At 47.6% G+C, this 24,074-nt stretch overlaps 1 protein-coding gene across 5 annotated transcripts in view; it reads right to left on the minus strand.

Moving 5' to 3' along the window:
* Positions 1-24,074, minus strand: part of LGR6 (leucine rich repeat containing G protein-coupled receptor 6) — a 126,211-nt gene that overhangs the window by 20,500 nt on the left and 81,637 nt on the right. For all 5 annotated transcript variants that reach the window (XM_032136928.2, XM_058430833.1, XM_058430831.1 and 2 more), the window contains 4 exons: positions 21,594-21,665; positions 4,589-4,657; positions 1,248-1,319; positions 933-1,004 (listed from right to left, as the gene is read on the minus strand). In XM_032136928.2, the coding sequence (XP_031992819.1) occupies positions 933-1,004; positions 1,248-1,319; positions 4,589-4,657; positions 21,594-21,665 (285 nt within the window). The remainder of the gene's footprint in view (positions 1-932; positions 1,005-1,247; positions 1,320-4,588; positions 4,658-21,593; positions 21,666-24,074) is intronic.

The following is a 24,074-nucleotide window of genomic DNA, read 5'->3' on the forward strand; positions in this document are numbered from 1 at the left end:
TTTTTTTCTGAGACTGAGTCTTGGCTCACTGCAACCTCAGCCTCCCAGGTTCAAGTGATTCTCCTGCCTCAGTCTCCCAAGTAGCTTAGCTGGGATGGGACTACAGGCATGCACCACGACGTCCGGCTAATTTTTGTATTTTTATTTTGAGATGGAGTTTCATTCTTGTTGCCCAGGCTGGAGTGCAATGGTGCGATCTTGGCTCACTGCAACCTCTGCCTCCCGGGTTCAAGCGAGTCCCCTGCCTCAGTCTCCTGAGTAGCTGGGATTACAGATGCCTACCACCACACCCGGCTACTTTTTTTGTATTTTTAGTAGAGATGGGGTTTCACCATGTTGGCCAGGCCGGTCTCGAACTCCTGACCTCAAGCGATCCACCCACCTCGGCCTCCCAAAGTGCTGGGATTACAGGCGTGAGCCTCTGTGCCTGGCCCCATGGAAGCTTTTTGAAGAAGTGGGACTTGGGCTGGAAATTAGAGAATGAGAGAGGGGAAACAGAGAGCACCTTCAGGCCAAGGGTGATAACGATGGCACAGGAAAGTGCCCAGGGATCTGGGCTCCAAGGCCACAGGAGAACAAGCCTTGAGAACACACCATATTCAAAACTCCCAGTTATTTCTGGAAAAGCTACCGTGAACAGGACAAAACCCAAGAGGCCAGATGAAAGTCCTTGATTATGGAGATGGACCTTCTTTGTCCCTTTGAGACCTGGGAAGAAGCCACAGTTCAGGGAGGTGGAGGGAGGCTATTAAATTTAGAAAGAGGTGGGAATGGGTCTGAGCAAAGCAGAGGCCTGCAGCCTTGAAGACTGTGCTTTGCAGTGGACTTGTGCCTTGCAAGGGAGAGATCCGCAGGCGATAGGCAGGAGAGAGCAAGAAGGAGTGAGGAAAGGGGGAAGTTCAGGCTGCAGCAGCCTTCAGGAGCCAACTTACAGCGTGTGGAGTTTAGGCAGGTACTGGAATGCTGATCTTCCCACAAACTGGATTGGGTTATCATAAAAGTGTCTGGAAGAAGAAGGTCCAAACACCTAATTGGGTTTTTCAGGCCTTTCTGCTGGGACTAAGGCCAATCTCTGTTTTCTTCTCCTATCAATGTAGACCCAGGAAAGAACATGCAGGGAAAGGCAACCCCTCCCATACTTCTGCCTCCCTGGTGCTTCCTAGGGAAGTCCATCCTGCCTTCCCATCCTCTGTCCTCCTCCCCGAAACACTGTTCGGCATTAAGAGACCAGAGAAAGTAATACTCACATCGTCTGTAGCAGAGGGTTCCCCATGAAGGCCTTTTCTGGGATGGCCTTGATATTGTTGTTATGGAACCCCCTGGAAGACAATACCAGGAACCAGTGAGGATTTGGAGAAAAGTATAGAGAGGGAGAGGCATGGAATTCCACGGGGCTTTTGGACAGCAAGCTAGATAGTCCATAAGACAAAAGAGGCATAGGCCTGGAGATTCCAGGTTCAGATTCAAATACTGCCTGTTATTTTTCTTTTCTTTTTTTTTTTTTTTTTTTTTGAGATGGCGTCTCTGTTGCCCAGGCCGGAGTGCAATGATGCGATCTTGGCTCACTGCAGTGCAGCCTCGACTTCCTGGGCTCAAGCGATTCTCCTGCCTCAGCCTCCTACATAGCTGGGACTACAGGCATGTGCCACTGCACCTGGCTAATTTTTTTTATTTTTTTGTAGAGACAAGATCTCACTTTGTTGCCCAGGCTAGTCTAGAACTCCTGGGCTAAAGTGATCCTCCTGTCTCAGCCTCCCAAAGTGTTGGGATTACAGGCGTGAGCCACCGCACCCAGCTGATTTTTCTACCTGTTTCAATTACACACCCTCTTTTCCCTAACAAGTGTAAAAAGAACGAGGGGTGGAGACATGGCTGCAGGCCTCAGGAAGCCTGTGGGAGCAACTCAAGAGCAAGAGGCTGAGTTTCGACCCCAGGAAGGGAATCCTCTCCTTAGTCACTTGTGGTGGGAGCCCTGGTGGGTCCCCACGGAGGAAGCCAAGGGTGTGTGAGAGGAAAAGGAAGATACAGAAAAGACACAGCTTCCAGGGGATCCCAAGTGAGGGATGTTCCTCAAATGGAGGCTGGCTTGGCCTCAAGGCCCTGAAATAAAGAAACATAGAAGTGTCAACAGCATGCAGCCAGGGGGATAAGGTTTGGAATGGGCCGCTGAATGACTGTGGATGGCACTATGGGAAAATGAGGACTGAGGCACCCAGCTGAGAGTCTGGGAGTCGGGAAGCCAGAATTATGTTTGGTTAGTTGGGAAAAACATTTCAAAATAAATAACATGTTGGACTGAAAAGTACATAACCTGTGCGGAGCAGGCCCCTTTCCTTCCCCCTCTTTTTCATTGGAAGTTTCTGGCTTCTCTGTCTCCCTGGCCTCTGCTCACCTCTGTCTTCCTCCTGCCGTCCCCATCGTGACTTCCACCTTCACGCTGTCTCACTCACAGCTTCACCCTTAGACACCTCCAGCCAGTGCCACCCACCCAGGCCTGTTTGTTCATTAATTTATTCCTCTCATCTGCTCATTATGTTTTTCTTAAACACCATCGTTATGTCTAATGTTGGGCCAAGCTCTAAGGGATTTAGAAGTTTCTAAGACAGGGGTCCTGTCCTCAAGCAGCTTTCTCTCAATAGATGAGAGAGAGAGATGGAGATAGACAGGTACACCCCCTCCCATATATTTTTGTCCCTGCTAACTTAGGTCTCCTCTCTCTTCCCTAATGTTTTATTTCCCGGTTCAATGCTTTTGCACATCCTGCTCCCTCCATGCCCTCTTGATCGATCAAATCTCACGCTTCTCTCATACCCCAGATCAAAGGAAAAAAGTTAGACCTTGGTGACTCTGGCAATGGAGAACTTCCAATAGTTTCTCACTCAGACTTTTTTTGTTTTGTTTTTTTGAGACAGAGTCTCACTTTGTCACCCAGGCTGGAGTACAGTGGTACAATCTCTGCTCATTGCAATATCTGCCACCTGGGTACAAGTAATCCTCATGCCTCAGCTTCCCAAGTAGCTAGGACTACATGTGTGCACTACCACATTGGGCTGATTTTTGTGTTTTTAGTAGAGACGGGGTTTCACCATGTCGTCCAGGTTGGTCTCCAACTTCTGACCTCAAGTGATCTGCCCACCTCAGCCCCCCAAAGTGCTGGGATTATAGGCATGAACCACCGCGCCTGGCCAGACTATTTCCTCTAGGTAGTCCAGTTGTTCCCTATGTGCTGCCTACATCTGGCATTCATACCTTCAAACTTCTGGATGAGGCAAGGGAGGTGGCATGGGGCTAGTACTATAGGTCTCAGGTGGTGGGAGTGGTTTGAGCTATAAAGATACTAAGTTGCCGGGCGCAGTGGCTCACACCTGTAATCCCAGCACTTTGGGAGGCCAAGGCAGGCAGATCACAAAGTCAAGAGATAGAGACCATCCTGGCCAACATGGTGAAACCCCGTCTCTACTAAGAATACAAAAATTACCTGGGCATGGTGGCGCATGCCTCTAGTCCCAGCAACTTGGGAGGCTGAGGCAGGAGAATCACTTGAACCTGTGAGGCGGAGGTTGCAGTGAGCCGAGATCGTGCCACTGCACTCCAGCATGGCGACAGAGTGAGACTCCGACTCAAAAACAAAAAAAAAAATAGATACTAAGCTGCCTGAAAGTTTGGGGCTCTGTTTATGAGTCTCCAGGACTCAATCTGGTCCCACTCTAGCTGTCCAATAGAGCTCTTATTGTTTCCTGAGAGCTTCCCTCCAGTAAAGCTGCTTCCCACCTGTGCTCATCCCCTCTGCCAGCTCAATTTCCTACCTGGGTCTTTACCTACAATTTCTTCCTCTGAAATGCCTTTCCCCTCCCCCATCACTGCCGCCTCAATCCCGGTCATCCTTTAAGGCTCATCTCAGGATTAGTCCACAAGGATCTTTCCACGTTACTCTGAACTCCCACCACTGTTTTAGCTAATACTCTGCAAGTTATGGTTGCAGTTATATACCATTTTGTCCTGTTCCCTCTTTTACCTATGTTACTTTGTGTCTTCAATGAGGCTGAAGGATGCTTGGGGAGGGCCATGTCAATCTGACCCTTCGTTTGTGTTTATCACTAAACACAGTGCAGGGTACATTGGGTGCTCAGCGAATGCTGAAATACAATAATAAATGGTGGCTTTGGGGAACCAGAGACAACTTCTCAGTCCCCCTGGGGACAAGGTGCTGAGGAGTGATCCTGTAAACCAGCTCTCAGTTCCTTTCCTCATTCTTCTCTGGACACATCCCAACCAAGGCAAGGGCAGTGCCAGGCCCAGGCTAATAGTAGGTGGCTTGTGCCATGGGTTTTCCCAGGCTGGAAGGGCCCAGGGCCATTTCTGCTATTGACACACTCCCAGGAAGTGCCCAAAGCCAAGCTAATGAGGCCTGGGACTACTTAGAGCTGCATTGGGGCTTGGGGAGCCGGGGCGGGAGGGTGGGGGATATCTAGATCTTTTATAAGGACCATGGGAGGTGAGGAGGTAAGAGCATGAGGCAGCTCAGGCTGGCTTCAGCCCCTGCCCTTGGGACAGAAGGACACCCACAGAAACCAATAGAGGCGCTTACAGTTCCTGCAGTCTGCCCAGGGTCCGGATGGCCATGGGGAACTCCTGCAGCTCGTTATAATTCAGGTCACTGGAACAGAAAGCAGAGCAGTCATTAGAGCAAAGGCTTAATGGGGCATGTCAGGGTCCCTAAGAAATGGAAACTTGGCTCTGGGCTTAGCCAGGGAGATGGGTTTTCCAATCTGTTAGATCCAGCAGCCAATGTCTGGAAACACATTTTTGGAATGTTCGTGCTCCATTCCTATTCCACAAATCCTCAGGCGTGGAATCTTCCTGGCTGCAGAACTGTTTTGAGGGGGGAGACATACTTCAGGGGTGCAGATACCTGGAACCATCTCCCTCAGAATAGACCCTGCCAACTGAAGAAAGCATCTCAAGCCTTTGGAGACATCAGAGGAGTGGAGGAAGGGGGGAAGTGGGTGATTGTTAACATCTTATAACCAGCACTAGGGATTCCAGAAAGTTCCTCAGGTGACCACTGTGGTCTCCATCTGTGGTCTTTGCTGTTATCCTCTATAAAAATGGGGAGTGTTTCTTCTCTTTGGGTGAAGGCACAACAGCTATTTTCTCTTACACTTTTCTGTACTTTCCAATTTTTTTTTGCAATGAGCATATTTCACATATATAATCAGAAAACGATGAAGGTAATTTTAAAAAGGGGTAGCAACCCAAGTTGGCAAGAATGTGGGGAAACAAGCATCCTGATAAATCATTAGTGGGAATTTAAATGTGTACAACCCTTTAGAAACTATTTGACAACATCTTTTCAAATTAAAAGATTCATACCCAGGTACTCCAAGTCTAGGAATGTATAAGGATAAGTATAAGGATGCTCAGAACAGCACTGCTTAGGCACCAGGGGCAAAATATTGACCCATAAGTGACCACAGCTTCACTCCAACTCTTTTAAGGAAACTTCTGTGACCGTGCCTTTTGTGGAGATGACAGGGCAAGAGAAGGAAGAGATATGGAAGAGGCCGAGGGCAACTTTTATTTTCATCAGAAAAGATTTAGAATTGCCTGTGATAAATAGAAAAGAGCCCCAAAGGCAGGAGAGCCCTGGGGAAAGAGGTGAGCATTGGAGTTTTGAGGGAGATCGTAAAGAGTGACTGGGAAGTAGAGAGTAAGAACTACAGGGTACTTCTAGAAAATTGTACTCCCTGTTATGTAATGAGGTCGCCTATCATCGAAGAGCTTCCGAAATTTTAAAGTTGGCTTTCATTTTACTCAATAGTCAACGACTTAGCCCCATGTGGAAATGTGACTGATTTGGGGGTGTCTTAACGCCTCTTGGATCCTGTTTCTGGGGTCCTGGGGTTTGGCAATAGGTTGGGGGAAGACTTAGTTACAGCGTCCCTCCCTAGCCTCCCAGGATGACCCCGGCCCACCTCCTCAGCCTTTTAAAGCCACCCCTGCTCTGACAACTTTCATGGTTGTCCATCCAAGCCAGGGCAGGGGGACCACGTGGAGGCCCTTTAATTACAGAGTGACTTGGCAGGGTTTTGTGGATAAATACCATGTTAACACGGAGATAATGACAGGCTCCTCTGCGTGACAGGGTCATTACACTTAATAGTCCACAGGTAGAGCCAGGAACCCAGCCCAAGGGCCAGAGGGGCAGTGACAAGCGTCTGGCAGCCAGTGAGCCGGATAATTGTCACACACACACACACACACACACACACACACAAATTACCCGATTACCCTCAGACTGCCCTGGTGATCTTGGGTAATTACAGTAGAAAATCCCTTCTGCTTTGCTTCTTTCTGCTCCGTTCTCTAGTGAGTCAGATACCTTTGCCTCTCATGCGTCAAACCTTGTTGATTCGCTCACAGAGAGGCTCCCACAGGCTGTGTGAAGGATGTGGTCAGGCGGAGGCCAGGATGTGTGCAAAGCACTTTGACTAAAACCAGAGGTATTGGAGTTGGAAACAGGGAGGAATTTTCAAACTGTGGAGTTCCTGGAGTTCTACCAGGAGCTACAGAAAATGCCTAGAAAACCAGACTGGGAGAATTGAGGATGGCAGCAGGGATGAAAGCAATGGCCTCCCTTTTTGGTCTTAAATTGTACACATGATTCATTCTCATATCTCAGGTTCCAAAAGCAGGTGTTCCCCCTTCATCTTGGCTCAGCTCAATCAGGAATTCTCCATTGTTGCCCAAGAACTAGATTTCCCATAAATGACATGGAAGTATCTTTACTGAAAAGTCTTTTTTTTTTTTTTTTTGAGATGGAGTCTTGCTCTGTCGCCTCGGCTGGAGTGCAGTGGCGTGATCTCAGCTCACTGCAACCTCTGCCTCCCAGGTTTGAGCAATTCTCCTGCCTCAGCCTCCTGAGTAGCTGGGATTACAGGCGTGTGCCACCACACTGGACTAATTTTTGTATTTTTAGTAGAGACGGGGTTTCACCATGTTGCTCAGGCTGGTCTCAAACTCCTGACCTCAGGTGATCTGCCCACCTCGGCCACCCAAAGTGCTGGGATTACAGGCATGAGCCACCGTACCCAGCTGAAAAGTCTTAATATTGCATTATCTCAAATGCAAAGTATTGCATTGATCTGGCTTCAGAGACTTTGCTTGCTATTCCATACGCCTAGCATGCTCTTCCCCAAATACTTCCATGGTTTACTCACTTCATTCAGGTCTCTGCCGAAATTATACCTCATCAGACAGCCCTTCTCTGACTACTCTAAAATAGCATATCCTGTCATTTGCTATTCCCTTATCCAGTGTGGTACATTAAAAGTGATCACAAATCCTTTGCAGCTTCTCCTCTCAAGACATGACATCTACCTTGGGCTGGGATGGCCTTGTGCCTGGCATGGTCCAACAGAATGAGATGGAAGTGATATAGTGTGACTTGGTCCCTAGTCACATGAGGCCTCACAGCCTCTGCCTTTGCTTTCTTGAAATGCTCCCACCACTATGTAAGAAATTCCAGACTAGACTCTTGAATGATGAGGGCCATGTGGAGAGAGAAGACCAGCCGACAACCAATACCAAGGCCCCAGACACATGAGTGGCCTCCCTAGACCTCCTAGCCCTAGTTGAGCGTCCAGATGACTGCAACCTCATGAATGAGCCCAAGGGATGGCTCCAGCAGAAGAACCACCCTGATGAGCCAGCAAAGCCATAATTCATGAGGAATAATAAAGTGATATTTTAAGCCACTAAATTTTGGGGTGATTTGTTATGTAGCAATATAGAATGAGACAGCTTCCGTTCTTTCTTCACAGAACTTAGTCACCTGACATACATTTGTTTATTTTCTTCCCACCTAATTAGAATGAAAGCTCCTTGAAAATAGAAGCATTGTTTCATATTCTAAACACCAGAATAATCCTGGCGCATAGCAGGAGCTCAACAAATACTTGATGGATAAAGCAATGAAGACGTCTAAATAAATGGAATAATGAAAACACTATTGGACTCTTAAGAGAATCTACAGTATTTGGGGGAACATCCTTAAGATTTTGAGGTTGATGTTGCAAAAGGCACAAGATAGTCGTGAGTGGCTCGCCGGGGGCCACAGAGACCATGGGATGGTTTCATGTGACTTTGCTATCATTGAGTCTTTATACAGTTCATTGGACCCATGTCCAGGCAATCCACTGAGTAGTTCCAGCCCTCCTTGGCAGTTTCTGGTCAGGAATTTTGTAGGAGTGGCCTAACAGACAGTAGCAAAAGACATATGGTAAAAGGCATGTGAACTACAAGTCTATTTTTGTCGAGAAATGTGAAAGAATAAAAACTGTGCAAAGGTCAAAGAGAATGCTGCAAACTCCATGCCAATGAGGTGGCCAGAATTTTCCCATTTGGACATCTACACAGATTTAATGACCTGGGAAATTGCCAAAGTCCTGCTTCATACAGTATCATGTAGATGTAATCTGTGGCTCTAATTGTCCAGGGAACGTGTCTTTGCAACTCTCTCCGCTCCTGATGAATTCAACTCAGTGCAATGAACATTTGTTGCCTCCTCGAAATACACAAAGAATTCTGCTGGGTAAAGTGGAAGGTAGAGAGATGCATTCAAAAAAAACCCCACTCCTATCTAGACAAACGCACAAGATGGTGAAAGAGCATCCTTGACATGACTGTGGAGAGCACACGAAGCATCAGGACCTTCACAGACTGCAGTGATCACACAGAGCTGGAAAGACCATGAGGGCTTCATGGAAATGTTACATTTGAACCAGGTCTTGATAGAACAGCAAAATTTCAATATGAAGGGATGAATGGATCAAGAAGAGAGAGCATGATTTAGAGGAAGTGAGTGCTGTGGAGTCGTGTCTGGAGAAGAGCAAGCAATATAGCTTGGTTGGAGCAAAGGGCAATACTTGGAGGTAATTCTAGAGGGCTCTCTCCTCTGGACTGTTGTACACTTCTTATCTGCTGTCCCTGCCGCCAAGTCATCCATATGATAACATTGGTTGAGCACTGTCTGTGTGCCAGCCACTAAGTGTTCTGTCCGAATAATCTCTTAATCCTCATAACAGCCTCAAGAGGCAGTTACAACTATTATACCCATTAGACAGTTGAGGAAAGCGAGGCACAGAGAGATTAAATTAGTCACTCAAGCGGCCGGGCACGGTGGCTCATGCCTGTAATCCCAGCACTTTGGGAGGCCGAGGCAGGCAGATCACGGGGTCAGAAGATAGAGACCATCCTGGCTAACACGGTGAAACCCCATCTCTGCTAAAAATACAAAAAATTAGCCGGGCACAGTGGCAGGTGCCTGTAGTCCCAGCTACTCAGGAGGCTGAGGCATGAGAATGGCGTGAACCCGGGAGGCGGAGCTTGCAGTGAGCCGAGATTGAGCCACTTGCACTCCAGCCTGGGTGACAGAGTGAGACTCTGTCTCAAAAAAATAAATAAATAAAATAAATTAGTCACTCAATCACACAACTGATACCGGGCTGTGACAGAGTCTACTGTCTATAAGTCAAAATCTACTCTCTCTTTTCTCCATAGCTGCACGGACCAATACAGTAGCCACTAGGCATGCGTGGCTATTTAAATTAACTACAAATAAATAAAATGTAAGATTTGGCTCTCAGTTTCACTAGCCACACTTCAAGTCCTCAGTAGCAACATGTGGCTAGCAGCTATCATATAAGAAGAACAGATACAGAACATTTCCGTCGTCCCAGAAAGTTCTATTGGGCAGTGCTAGCTTATCGTAATAGGAAGAATGCCAGGAATGGAGCGAGAGTGGACTTCTCAGCCTCCCTCATAGTAGGTGTGTCAGAAGTGGTGCATACTACATCTAGTCCAGGATTTATAAAATAGACAACTTGTCTCCTCACTGGTCTCTCTACCCTTCCCCCAGCTACAGGCCAAAAACAATGAGGCCCTGGAGGTGGCAAGCTCCCAAGAAGCCAGATCCCTGAGTCATTACATGGAGGAGGCCACCTGCCAAGAAGACACACTCTCCTTAGACTGTTACATGATCCAGAAATAACCTTCTATTGTGTTTGTGCCATTATATATGTTTCAGTCTATATGTCAGAGCCATTTAGCCTACCTGAACTAATTCAGTGTCACAGCCAGGATTGGAACCCTGGCAGTGTGAGTCTGAAGCCCACACTCTTAACTACCGCACATCTGCCAGAAAGATCTTTTTAAAATGCAAAACTGAGTCTGTCAATCTCCTGTTGAAAAATCTGGACAGGCTTCCAGAACAAGGGCTTACAAACAAAATCCAAATCCCTTAATGGGCTCCGATGCCCTTAACTAATCCCTCAGCTTCATCTGCCATTTCAGCCCTCCATGGGTTGTGCCATTTTCACACCCTTGTGTAGTTTCTTGCGCCCCTCATGCCCTCAGCCTGAAATACCCTTTCCCCACATCCTCAGCTGTTGAAATCCTAGTCGTCCTTTGAAGTCCAGCTCAAATATACCTTTCTCCCTCAATCCAACCCAATCCCTGTAGTCAGAATGAGTCACTCACTCTCTCAGAACTTTTCTGGGATTTTCGTCCTCTGCATGCATAGCATTACAATGGTAATGATAGTGGATAATAGTAATTACTATGTAATAGTCATGGTTCTAGATGATTTGCATATATTAATTCATTTAATTGCCATGCCAACCCTTTGAGGTAGGTACCATGATGGCCTCCATTTTGGAGATGAGAAACTGAGGCACAGAGGGAGACAATCACTTGACTACAGTTCCACAGCTAGTAATAGAAGGGCGGGGATTGAAACCCAGGCAGTTTGAGTCCAGAGTTGGGTTTTCTGCATGCATATTGTCTCCCCAATGAGACAGGAAGCTTGTTGAGGTTGGGAAGCATATGGGTTCACTTTTGGATCTCCCACAGCCCAGGCACAAGGCCACACATGTGAATGTTCATTGTTGTAGATGATCATTTGAGTCCACTGTGCAGGGTCTCAAGATGGGGGCTCCTTTGGCCTTGGTAGCTGGCTGCTTCATGGCAGTGTCTTGGCCTTTGGGATTAGACTCTAACACACAGACTCTTCGTGACTGCAGGGAAGGCCTCCCCTGGCACCAGGCTCAGTGTGTATCTTTCATTGCAGGCTGGCTTATGATGCCCTCAACTTCAGCTGGAAAACTCATTCATGGCTTATCTTTAACAGCCCACAATCAGCCAGAAGCCCAGGAAGAGTTCATTGTTCTGTCTTCTACTCCTGGGAGCTAGAAGCCGATGGGGAAGGACTGAAGTTAAAGAGAAACCACTTCCAACTCCAGCCAGAGCGCAGTCTGGACGCTGCAGCTGTCCATAGTTAAGACATCACTTCATCTGCTCGGCTGTTTCTAGCCAAATCTAATCAAAACAGATGGCAAATCCATGCAACTGGTAAAAGCAGCTGAGATGGCAACCCTAGCCCTAAGTTGTTCAAGGACCCACATGCCTAATTTTCTCTTTTCCATCAGGCTATGCAGAAATGGCCAACTTCAGAGATCTCTGAGGAGCCTTCCTGTAGATTCAGATGTAGATTCAGACGGCAGAGCTGGCAGGATTTTACAGTCACCCTGTCCAGTCCTTTCTTTTTCTTTTTCTTTTGCTTTTGAGACAGTTTTGCTTCTATTGCCCAGGCTGGAGTGCAATGGCACGATCTCGGCTCATTACAACCTCCACCTCCTGGGTTCAAGTGATTCTCCTGCCTCAACCTCCTGAGCAGCTGGGATTACAGGCATGCACCACCACACCCTTGTATTTTTAGTAGAGATGGGGTTTCTCCATGTTGGTCAGGCTGGTCTCGAACTCCTGACCTCAGGCGATCCACCCCACCTCAGCCTCCCAAAGTGCTGGGATTACAGGCGTGAGCCACCGTACCTAGCTCCCCTTTTTATTGATGAGGAAATGAGCCTGGAGAGAGGAGGTAAATTGCTCCAAGTCCCAGAGCCAGGACTCAAACCCAGGCCTCTTGACTCCTGGTTTAAAACACTTTCCTATATTCTACACAGACTTGGATCCTGGCTAGGCTCTAAATAGCAGGGCTAACAAAAAAGTTTTAGGGAGAGAGGATAAATGGACATGGAGGATTGGGCTTCTGCAGGAGTTTCTTTTGGTGCTTATAAGCATGTCAAAGCCAAATAATTATGATTTGGAAGTTAGATGTCTTTTTGTATGTTATCTGTATTAGAGAGAGCTCTTGTCTTCTGTGCACCAAGAGGATCATCTTGAACAAATCTCTTAATTTTCTTAGCTCATTTCTTCACCTATAAATGGGACATACTCATTGCATAACACTGCTCTGTTCACCTGGTCCAGAGAATAGCACAGAGTACATGTTCAGATAATGCCAGTTCCTTTGACCTCTTCCTTTTACTAGACATAAGCTACTAGAATAGACACTTTCATTCTTTAGATACTACAAAAGTCAGCATGCAAGTTGGCCCATCCCCTTTTCATACCAATTAAGCAAGATGAATATCATTAATTGGGTTTCCACTTACATTTTTATTCTCAAGGCTAACATTTGTGTTTATTACTGGATCACAGATAAGGGCACATGGGGGAATATGGGTGAGCCTAGCTCCCCAGTGTGAAATGCAAAACACAGAAATTTTGGATAGATTGTAAACTCTGAATTGCCTTTTATCTCCCAAAGGCCTGGAACAAAGGCAAGCTAGCACAATGAATACATGTCTTAATTGCTTTTCTCATACTGCAGACAGAGCCTCTGTCCTAAATATGACTCCACGTGCTCTGGGCAGATGACTGGGTGAGCCAGGAACCAACCAAAACTTTATAACTAATAGTATTGTTTTACCTTCTAAACAATCTACATAAAAGGCCACCCATTAATGTATGCAGCAATGAGTAAAGTTGTCAATTAGTTCCATTGAGAGACACAGATGCAACCTCCCTCCTTCCACCTACGTTCTCTTTCCTGCCAGAGAGAAAATTCAGAATCTACCTGAAGCAACAGCAGTGCTGATTTTAATGAAAATGATCTCTGAGATTGAGATTACTTGTTGCCCTGCCCTAATGAAGCACCTGGAACCACAGAAACCTAGAATTAGAAGGGAGGTAAAAAGTAATAGTCCAACCTGCCCCCAAAGAGGAATCATCTCTGAGATTCCGGCCCAGTGAGGATCCAGTTTGTACTAGAACTATCTAAAGGGCAAGGCACTCACTGACATGCTGGGTGTCTGGTGCTGTCACTGTTGGGCCACTCTGCAGATTAAGTAATCCTTCCTTACTGTCAGCTGGAGTGCCCATCTTCACTTCCCTGCTTGGCCCTCATCCTGTCAGCTGGAAGAGCATAAAATGTAATCTGCCTTCCAAAGATGATCATTGTACTCTATCCAAGGCTCGTCTTCAGTTCTTTGAATCACATTTTGTGACACTTCATATTCTCACCACTCTCCCCAGGAGAGCCTTTGCCACACTTAAGACATGGCAGCCAGAACAGGATCCAATCCTCTGGATGCAATCAGACCTCTGTGGGCAACATCCCTCTCACCTGGATGTTTGGGGCCCGTTAATGCAGGTGACCTGAAGGCTCTGAGGTGTTCCTGACCACAGCAGAATGTGGCCCGATAATCTTTCCCAGAGACTTGGACCTGTTGGTCAAAAGCTGGGGTCTTGCAGTTCTGAACAACTGGCTTATGGGAAGGTGACCTGGACCAAAGGGAGGGCCGAGGGACCATCCTTGTGGGTTCAGTCCATATCCAGGCCATTTCTCCAAGACAGCATGGGACACCTGTGCCAGCTCCTGGGCTGCGAGAGGACTAACTAGAGGACACTTACATCTAGGGTTCAGAGAAGAGGTCTGGGCTAGAGACTGCATATCTCGGAGTATAGATGTGATTGGGGCTGGGAAGAACCTTAGATGTTAGATAGGCCAATGCCTCCCAGTACAGATGGGAAAACTGAAGCCCAGAGTGGATAAAGATTTGCCAGGAGCCATAAATCTATTTGTTGAAATATTTGTTCACCAAACATTTATTACCTTCCCTGTGCCTGGCACTGGGTCAAGTGCTGCAAAGACAAAAGTGAACAAGACTCATGGAGAGGTAGGAGGCAGGCAATTAAGTGAGTAAATAAATTATTAGGATATCAAATTACGGTGCGTGCTATGGAAAAAAATTAAGTAGCAAACGGAGAGTGCTGGGAATGGAAGTTGCAAAGTGGTGACCAGGGAGGACACTTAAAAGGTGACGTTTGAGCAAAGTCTTGGAGGAGGTGAGGAAATAAACCATGTGGATAATGGTGGAAAGAACATTCCAGACAAAAGGAACAGGCTTGATGCAGGAGCAAACGTAGTGCATTCAAGGAGGCCATAGTGCCTGGAGTAGACTGAGGAAGGGGTGACACCAGAGAGGCAGCAAGGGCCACAGCATCTGAGGCCTTGTAGACCAGTACAGAATGTTGGCTTTTTTTTCTGGAGTATGATGAGGAATCACTGGAGGGTTTGGAACAGAAAAGTAACATGACCTGATTTGTATATTAAAATAGTCACTCTGGTTGCTGTGTTGAAAATAGATTGTAGGATGACAAGAATGAAAGCAGAATGACCAAATAGAAGGCTACTGCAATAACTCAGGTGAGAGAAGGATGGCGGCTTGGAGCATCGTGGTAGCAGTGGAAGGGGTGAGAAGTGGCGGGGCCAATGGAGTTTGCTGACAGCTTGGATGTGGGATGTGAGAGAAAGAGAGTTGTTTTGGATGACTCCAAGGTTTGGGCCTGAGTAACTGAAGGAGTAAAGCTGCCATCACTGAGCTGGGGAAGACTTCTGGTGGGATAGGTTCAGGGAAAGCCTCCGGGGTTCAGTCTGGAAGTCTGGATGTTTGTTAGATATCCAGTGGGCGTGTTAAGAGGGCCTTTGAATATTTAAGTCTGGAGTTCAGGAGATAGGTCTGGGCTGGAGTCATCAGCAAACATACAAGACCAGATGAGAACACGGAGGGAGAGAAGCGTAAACAGAACTTGAGCCTTGGGAGAACTTGAGCCTTGGGACATGCTAAGATTAAGGGGTTAGGGTGATGAGGTCAGAAATGCTGGGAATAGTGCATTCATGTTAAGTTCGAAAGAACTCAGGACTTCTGATCTAGAACCCTTTAGTCTCTGTGATAGCAGGGGCTACACTTTTTTGTTCATAAATGTTTTCCCAGTGGCTATAATGGTGGCCTGGCATATACTAAAAACTTAATAAATATTTATGGAATGAGTGAATCTAAAGAAACAGAAGAAAAGAGAGTGGTAATCTTTAATTCTTACCAGCTCCTCCTTTCTACAGATACGGGAGGGCCAGATCTGAACTTCGTTTCCTCTCCATGACATCTACTATGGAACCTGTGAGCCAAGCTCCCCACCCCCCTTAACCTCCCTTCTTTTCCATTCCAGACCAGCTGGCTGGGGTGCCTAGAGCAGTCGGCGGAGGGGGTAGAGTTCACAGCGGAAGTTTTGTCCCCATTGCCAGCAGGGGAGGGAGAGGCAGCAATGACAGGACCAGTGACCTTGGCTACCCCCCACACCAGGGCAATGGGAAAGGGAATGTTGTGCTGGGAAGAACTATTAATAACTCGTCATGGTCACAGAACGCAACACAAACTCATTGGGCAGCTCAATTTTCTGCCTGTTAAAAGTGATTAGCGGTTCTGCGGGGGAAGCCAGAAAAAAAAAAGTTTTATATGGAACAATAAATTCCTCTATAAGCCACAAAACCCTACAAATTTGCAGCTAATAAACCCACAAATGTAAGATGATTAAGAACTGGCGAGGAAAGAGTTCCTTGATTCTTAGCCTCAAGAGGCAGTGTGGTCTGATGGGCTGACGCTGGGCCAAAGGCAGAGAAACCCAAGTTAAAATCCTGGCTCTTAATTAGCTGGGTGTCCTTGAGCAAGCCATCCACCCTCTGTCTCAATTTCCCCATCTGTAACATGAGGATACACAATTCCTGCCTTGTCTTTCTCAACAAGTGATTGGGGGATAAATAAGATATGAGACAAGATAGGCTTTCAGAAAAAAATATTTCTAATTCTCTTAACTGCAGGGAATTATTATTTGCCCAGTGACTAGTGGGATGATCAGCACTTACCTTGAGATATGAAGGCAAATTTGTGAGATTCATCTGGACCTCTGCCCCAACCTATTAGCCTGTCCCCAGAGGGCTCTGTCATGGAGCCCGCCAGGATAGCTATATAGTGGGTTGAATTATATGTAGCCCCCAAAAGATATGTCCAAACCTGGTACCTGTGAATGTGAGCTTATTTGGAAAGAGGGCCTCTGCAGAAGGAATTAAAGATCTCAAGATGAGATCATCCTTGGTTAACAGGGTGGGCCCCAAATCCAATGGCAAATGTTCTTACAAGCAGAGGAGACACACAGAGGAGACACACAGAAGAAAACAAAAAAGGCAACCTGAAGATAGAGTAAGAGATTGGAGTGATGGGTCTACAAGTCAAGGATTGCCACCAGACACTAGAAATGAGGTGAGAGGCATGGAATGGATTCTGCCTCAAACCCTCCAGAAGGCACCATCCCTGCTAACACCTTGATTTTGGACTTCTGACCTCTAGAACTGTGGGAGAATAAGTTTCTGTTTTTTTAAGCCACTAAATATGTGGTAATTTGTTGTGGCAGCCACAGGAAATTAACACAGTAGCCATGCCTTGACTGCCTGGAAATTCCCATCCATCCTACAGAGGAGATGAGACACAGCATGGACCACTGTGAAATGACACTTCTGGGTAACATCCTCCCGGCCACCTTAGGACACATTCCATCCAACATTAAATGGGAGGACAGGAAAGGAAGCCAACATAAATCAAGCACCTATAATGTTCCAGGCACCATGTGAAGTCATCTCATTTAATGCGATCCTTACCAACAGTCTTCTCAATTGAAAACTATTATCCCCATTTTCTATTTATGGAAATCGAGGCTCTTGAGAAGTCAGGTGACTTGCACCTGTCACATGCTGGTGGCAGAGCCAGGAATTGAATCTAAGTCTGCTGAGTCAAGATGAATCCTCATTCTACCCTGGGAAGAACCCTGAGCCCTGGGAGGACCTCGGTGGAAGCCCACCTGGTTTCCTGTCCCTGGCCAAAGGCTGACATCAGGGCCAGGAGTGAGAGGTGGCCAGATACTCTCAGAACCAAGTCAGAGCCAGTTGCCAGTTTCCTGTTGGCATTAGCGGTTTCAAAGACACACACAGAGAGGAACATTTTCTAGCTACAGTCGCTGTTGACGTAAAAATGTTCTGTGGAAACAGATCACCAGAGCATCTGTCACCAGAGGAGATTTGATGTGGAAGGTACAATTTTGTATTATAAGGCAGAATTCAATACATTTCTTCTTTGCCCTCTTCCCATCCCAGGCCCCTGTTGAATGCTGGTCCTGATTTAGAGAGAGAGCTGGGGCCAGAAGATTTCTGTTCTCACTATGGCTCCAGGCTCTCCTCCAAACGGAAGCGTCCAGCCAGCACAGGGCTCCAGTTGGGCCTGATTTGTTTAACGAGGTTATAACAAGGCCCAGGGAGCATCACCCAGGCCCAAGAGAGGTGAGACACTGTTGTCCCCAGGTCCATCCTGGGCCCTGTCCCCTCCTGGGTTCTAGCTGAGATTCAGCCATCAAGTTCCCAGATCTAGAGCATGAGGGTGGGCCCTTTAGGATACAATTGGGTTTGCTAGACCTTTTTTTTTTTGCAAAGATTTTCAAAGATCATTAGCTGTCAGGCTAGACTAGCTCCTCATGGCCTCCAGGCATACATTTCCAAACACTGACCAAGGGTTTCAGGTCCTGAGACATCCTGGGAAAACCTTCCTAGAAATGTTCTTCACCATGCTCTCTTGTCTCTCAGCCTAGATACCTGGGAAGTCCTATGATTGATCTGACCTTGACGGAGCTAGTGCTAAATGAAGCAACATATTACGAAGCAAGAGGTATGGTTTCTAGTGGTTTACCATCACTTGCAAACTACAGAGACATGGGCAACTCACCCCCAAATACCTACATTTGGTCTGATCTGGTAAGTGGAAATACTACTTCACAGTCTGGGGGCTAGACCACCTCTGATTCTCAATTTCCCAGCAAGTTGGGGTCATCCTCATTGTGGAAGTAGAAAGGAGTTGTGGATGCAGGATGGAGCATGACCTGTCTGCTTCTGGCTGAGGTTTCTTGGCAAAGTCTGGAATGATGATGACTACATCAGGAGAAATGTCCTGGGAGCTTCCTTCCTACAAGGACAGACTTTCCCATAGGGCAACAAGGTTTCTGTAGGAAGGGGGTGGGGCGGGTGGAGTTGGCACAATTTGTTCTGCTAAGCAAGAGAGAGGTCTTAACAGTGCCCATCTCCTGAACCCTGCCCAAATGACTTGGATTTGCTGGCCCTTTCGGAGTAAAAGAGAGCATGGTGTATGTCTCTCACACTTTCTCCCCATCTCTGAGGTAGCCCATTGTGCAGATGAAGGAAGTGAGGCTCACAGAGGTGAAGTTACTTCATCTGGCTGACCCAGCTTGCAGAGGCAAAGCCAGGGTTGGAAGCCAAACAGCCTGGTCTCCAAAGCTGAGGGCATAACAGAGGCTGTGTTGCTGCAGGTGCATTTGTGATGGGCATTTCTGTGCTGTGCTGGGTTGTGGGGTGGGACTGCCTATGTGGAGTGAGGGTCATGCAAGGCTTGAAACATGTGGCACGTGTGCTGCATGTGCACATGATTGGCTGTGCAGTTCCAGATGCCTGTGTGACCACGCGTGTGCATGCCCGCAACTGGCCCCTCCTCCCCAGGTGGTATGGCTGGGGGCTGCTTTCCCCACTTAGAGGAGTCTGCAGAAGAGCCAAATCACAGCTCCAGCCAAACCGCAGCTTGGGCCGCAGGGGTTTGATCTTCCCTCTGCTGCCGGAGATGAGAGAAGTCTAAGTGGCAGAGATTTACGGGGCCTGAGGGAGAAATACCCTTCCAGTGAGAAGCTCACATGAAAAGCTCCAGAGTAATAACTGAGGCTGCAAAGCGTGCCAATTATGCAACAATTAAAAGGTTTGACTATCATTTCTTTCTCCTTTTATTCTCCCATCTACTCCTCCCCTTGCCACATCTGGCTGCCCCTGCAGGCTCCCCAGCAAATGCTCTGGGGAACAGAGGATAGAGAACACACTTTCCCCCTTTTTAATTGGAGATCAAAAGTTGGAAGAACAACTCACCCCCTCAAGGGCAGGAAGAAAGGGGTATTGTTGAGATGGAGGCCCTCAGAGGAGGGGATGGGAAAGGAGAAGGGAGTGTAGGGCAGGTTCCTATACAGCTTGTCGGGTCTGTAAGAATTTTACACACATCATCTCACTTAATCCACAGGCCAACCATGTAAGATTAGTTAACTATTACTGGCATTATGTTTCAGATTAGAAAATGGAGACTCACAGAGGCAAATGATTTGACCAAAGTCACACAGCTGGTAGAATTGGCATTGTACCCCAGGCTGTCTGATGCCAAGGGCTTTGCCACCAGGCTCCTAGCCTTGGCTTTCCCATTGGTAAAGTGGGTGCAGGCCCTGGGCTTTGTGTGATGGAATCAAGTGCTCCCGTAGATGAAAGGTACAGTGGGCGCTTAGCGGCAGGATTGCTCTGTAATTCAGCCAGCATCAGCTGAGCCAAATGCCCTGCGCGGCAATCCAGTGGCTAATTGAGAAAGAATTAGGCAGTGTGCCCCAAAAGTGAAGAAACAGCTGCTAGTTGGCTTTTTAGAGGTGCCAACACATAGCCAGTATATGTACCCCCTCCCCAACTGATTTCCCAGCAAAGCTAACAGCGCCCACACTCCAGGGCCCATGGCATTGGACTCCCTCCTGCCCTGCTCATCCATGGCAACTCCAAACACTGCCCTAACAGCTCTTCTATCTCCTGAGGGGAGGTGGCTGTGGGCACACGGGCTTTTGCAGGGTAATGACCACCATCTCTTACATCTAGGATTCCCCCAAACAGCTGGCACATAGCAGGCTCACACAGTCCACATTTGACCCAGACAAAAGAGGACAGCAGGCTCTCCCCTAGGGACTTTCATGTATGTTTTCTCATTAATGCACCCTAGATCTGCTCTGTCTCTAACAGAGGGAGTAACTCTGGGCAGGCCATGACACCTCCCTGGACATCAATTTTCTCAGATGTTGATTGAGTGGGCTAGACTGTCCAGAGTTAACTGCCCAGCTGTTTATGACAGCTAGAGAGGGAGGAACATGTAGCCCAAGTCACGCACAGTGGCAGGGAGAGGTTCCAATTTTCCTGCCTCCAGGCTGGGGCATGTCCCCCACACCTCAGTCCTCAGTCTTCTGGAGGGTTAGCATGCCGGCAAAGCTGGGCTGGCTCTGCCGTTTCTCCTGCTTCAGGCTGAGCCCAAGAAAGCGGCCACACTCCTGGGTCTTGTGCCCACAGGAAAAAAGAGTGGAGCTTGGGTCTCAGCCTCCCCATTACTTTTCCCTGCACCACCACAAATGCCATTAGCCCAGGCCTCCTGGGATAGGTTTTGCCAAATGGTTTTCTCCAATACATTGCTTCCCAGGTCACAGCTTGACTCTCAGCATTTTCTTCTCTGCTGCTTTGGATTTTCGAAAAACCCCTCACCTCAGGAGTAATGTCCTGGGGTATACGTGGGAGGGGGTGGAGGATAAGGGGGGTTGGTTATGCAGGGCAAGGTGGAGCAAGTGGGGGGCAAGAGAAACTGTGACCATCCCCCTGACACCATGAGCTCTACCCCAACCTCAATGGCTCACACTTGGTGACCTGAGGGTCCTTCTCTCCCCATCGCCCCTCTCCGAGGCCTGTACCAGGTGGCTGTGGCAGCCAGCTCCCTCATGGGAGCTGAGGGACCCCAGCTGGCAGAGACAGCCACACTTAGAGAGCCCAGCCAGTTGTTTGCTCAAGTGGGGCCCACTCAGCCCACTGTGCGGGGACTGGCAGGACTCCAGAGGAAATGATGGGAGGGTTTGGGTGTATTCTGACCTTAACTGAATTCCAGGATGATGATGTGTGAATAATATGGCTTTTTGAGAGTCAACAGCTTGGGTGCTTCTTATAGTAAGGCTGGAGTGCTCAATGGGCCATCTCCCCATTAATCATTTAGCTAGTTTGATCAATTGGCAAACAGTCCCAGCATTACTCTGCAGTATTACTCTCCCTTCTGTCAGCAGCCACCCTTACACAGATGTCAAAACTGCCATCAAGTCAGCCCCAGCTCCACCCCCATGCCTTCTACTCCCCAGGCTTCATATTTTAATTCCTTGAGCTTCTTGCAGTTCCAATTTCTGTCCAGAATTTTCATTATTTTGGTGGTCTCTGCCCGCAGGGAGATCACAGATTCCTACTCCCTGGGCCATTCTGAACTCCCAGAGGGCACATTCTGACCATCTGAAGGAGGAAGAAATTCATTCTCAGTGACATTCAAGAGAAAGTGCCAGGGAGGGGCATGTGGGTAAACAAGCCCGGGGCCAGAACCCAGCATCCCAGGACTGCTGGCTCTTCCCTCCGTGCGCCCCCTCCACTCCAGGACTCCAGGCTTTCATCACCAGGCAGGACAGAGTTTGACCAAGACCTCAAAACTCACAGTGTCTCCAGATTGTGCAGCCCCTCGAAGCTGTGGGTCCCCAGATGCTGGATGCGGTTGTTATGCAAATGCCTGCATGGGAAGGAAAGACGCATCAGAATGGGTGCCCACGGCACTGGGGCCAGGAGACGGAAGAGCACATGGTGGCATGAGTGGGAACGTGGAGGCAGAAGCATGGACAGAATGACCCTGATGGTCCATCCTTTTGTTTCCAGGAACAAACTGACTGGCCAAGACTGACTTCTGAAGCCACAATCTCCAATTCCACAGACTACCCCATTTTGATTTTCTATTAAAGGAAAAAGGGAGAGGAGAGCCTCAGGCCAAGGCTAAAGCAAGTTCCCCCTAAGCTCTAGAAGACAGGTCTGTTGTCAGAGGGGCTCAAGTCTGAGGCTTCTTCTATGGCTGGGCTCCCCAGGACCCAGTCTGCCTGACTCAGTGGCCAGACGTACTTACGGGAGCCAATAGCAAACCACTGCAGACAACATATAATTAAAGGCAAAGCTTTCTGTTACAACTGGAGAGAGCTACAGACACACTCAGAGAACAGGCAGATTGGTGAGGCCAGAGGAATCAAGGCAGGCTTCATAGAGGTGGTGATCCAGAGCAGGGCCTTGAAGGACAGGTGAACTGAACAAGCAGAGGGAAGGGCATTCCAGGCAAAGGGGGACCCAAGGTGATGCAGCTTGAATAACTGGACAGAGCTATCCAAGCATAAGCCGGAAAAAAACAACATTACATGGAAATTATGAAAACATACAACAGGGAAACAGAGAGCAAGAAGAAAGAGGATACAAAAGACAGGCAAAGTTTCAAGCCTAGAAGAAAAGATAACTAATGAACCAGGAACACAAGAAAATTTATCACAGTAGCCTTCTGCTACAAAACAATCCAATAAAACAATATTTCAAAGACGAATGTTCTTAAGTGAAAGGAAAAATGACAAAGTAGATTAAGGAAATAAGTTGAGGACCAACACTACATCACTTAAAAAAATTAGTCAATAAATTTAAAACAAGAGACAGTGCAGACACTGCAAAAAATTGAATTGGTGTCAGACAGAAAACTTGAGATAATCATGGTGACTATGGTTGAATGAGATAAAAATGTTAAAACAAAAACTAAATGCTGAAGACATAAAGGTGATTTAACACAAGCATAATTGATGTTTCTGGAGCAGAGAATCCAAAAATGAGACTGAAGATGTATTCAAAGACATAATACAAAAGAAATCTCTAAGATGACGAAAGAATGGAATCTGCAGCTCAAAAGCATACGTTGTTCCAGGATAATTAGATGCTGACTATTCTATACTGTGGCATATCCTAGTTAAACTATTAAATTCAAGAATTTAAAAACATCTTCAGGCAGAAGAAGGAAATCACTGACAAGGGGAAGAAAATCAGGCTGGCCTCCAAGATGTTGTACAAATACAAAGGCAAGGGGCAGACCTCACCCAACATAGATGGGTAAGGACTGGACTCCTGTGAGCCTGGGGATTTAAAGCTTCTGTCTGTCTTCCCCATCCTTACCCACCTGCTCCATGAGGTTCCGTTTCAGGAGACAGACTCCTGTCCCCAGGGAGCTTCTGATCCAAAGGGGAAAACACCACCTTCTGGGAGTGATCTCCCCTTACTGAGGAGTTTTAATTTTTCCCATTTCCTTCACACCTATAAACCAATTGTCATCAAACTTTATCATTCTTCTTACCTGCTGTTGAACTCCCATCTCCATTTTCCACCCCCTTCTTCCTCCCCCAGTATCTCAGGTCCAGACCATCTCAGCTAAACATCCAGCTCCAGGCCTCCAACTCCCTCCCCTAAACCACTCATTCAACTCTGGCGTCTTGGGCACCCCAAATGGTCCAGTCTGGGGGAGGTGTTGAGGTTTATAGTCCAGATAAAGAGACAAGATTACACACGACACCACTGCTGTCCAACTACGTGCTACCTAGGGGTCCTGTTGGTGCCACAGCAGTGGTGAGGGAGATTCCACATGTGGCAGAGCAGCCCGGATGATGAAAGCTGAGGGTTGGGGTTGAAGAAAAGCCCTTTCTCCTCCACCCTGCTTGCCTGCTCACACCTCCAGCCAGGCCCCTGTACAATCCTTAATTTTAACCAAATATCTTTTTTGCTTCCCATCATATCCAGTCTTTCTTATCTTCTTCCTGGGCCTTCCTATAGCTCATCCTGTAGTCCCTGGACAGCATTCCCCAGCCTCCTGTCCACTTCACAGGTCACCTCCTGCTAGAAGCCTCTCTCCTCTATCCCATGAGTTGGAGGCAGGTGAAGGATGAAGGGGTAATGTTTCTAGCCTCTCCCCATGCAAAGGGACTAGTTTTCTCTATCAGCTTTGCTCCCGCACCAGTAGGTTTTCCTTCCTTAGTCCCTTGTCCCTCCTTGTCCTCAGTGAGCCTCCTCCTCAATCCCTCCTAGATCTATAACAGGCCTGACTTACAGGCCAATTCCTTGGCTCCCACCC

This window comes from Hylobates moloch, unplaced genomic scaffold (genome assembly GCF_009828535.3).
Source record: "Hylobates moloch isolate HMO894 unplaced genomic scaffold, HMol_V3 SCAFFOLD_18, whole genome shotgun sequence".
Lineage (NCBI taxonomy): Eukaryota > Metazoa > Chordata > Mammalia > Primates > Hylobatidae > Hylobates > Hylobates moloch.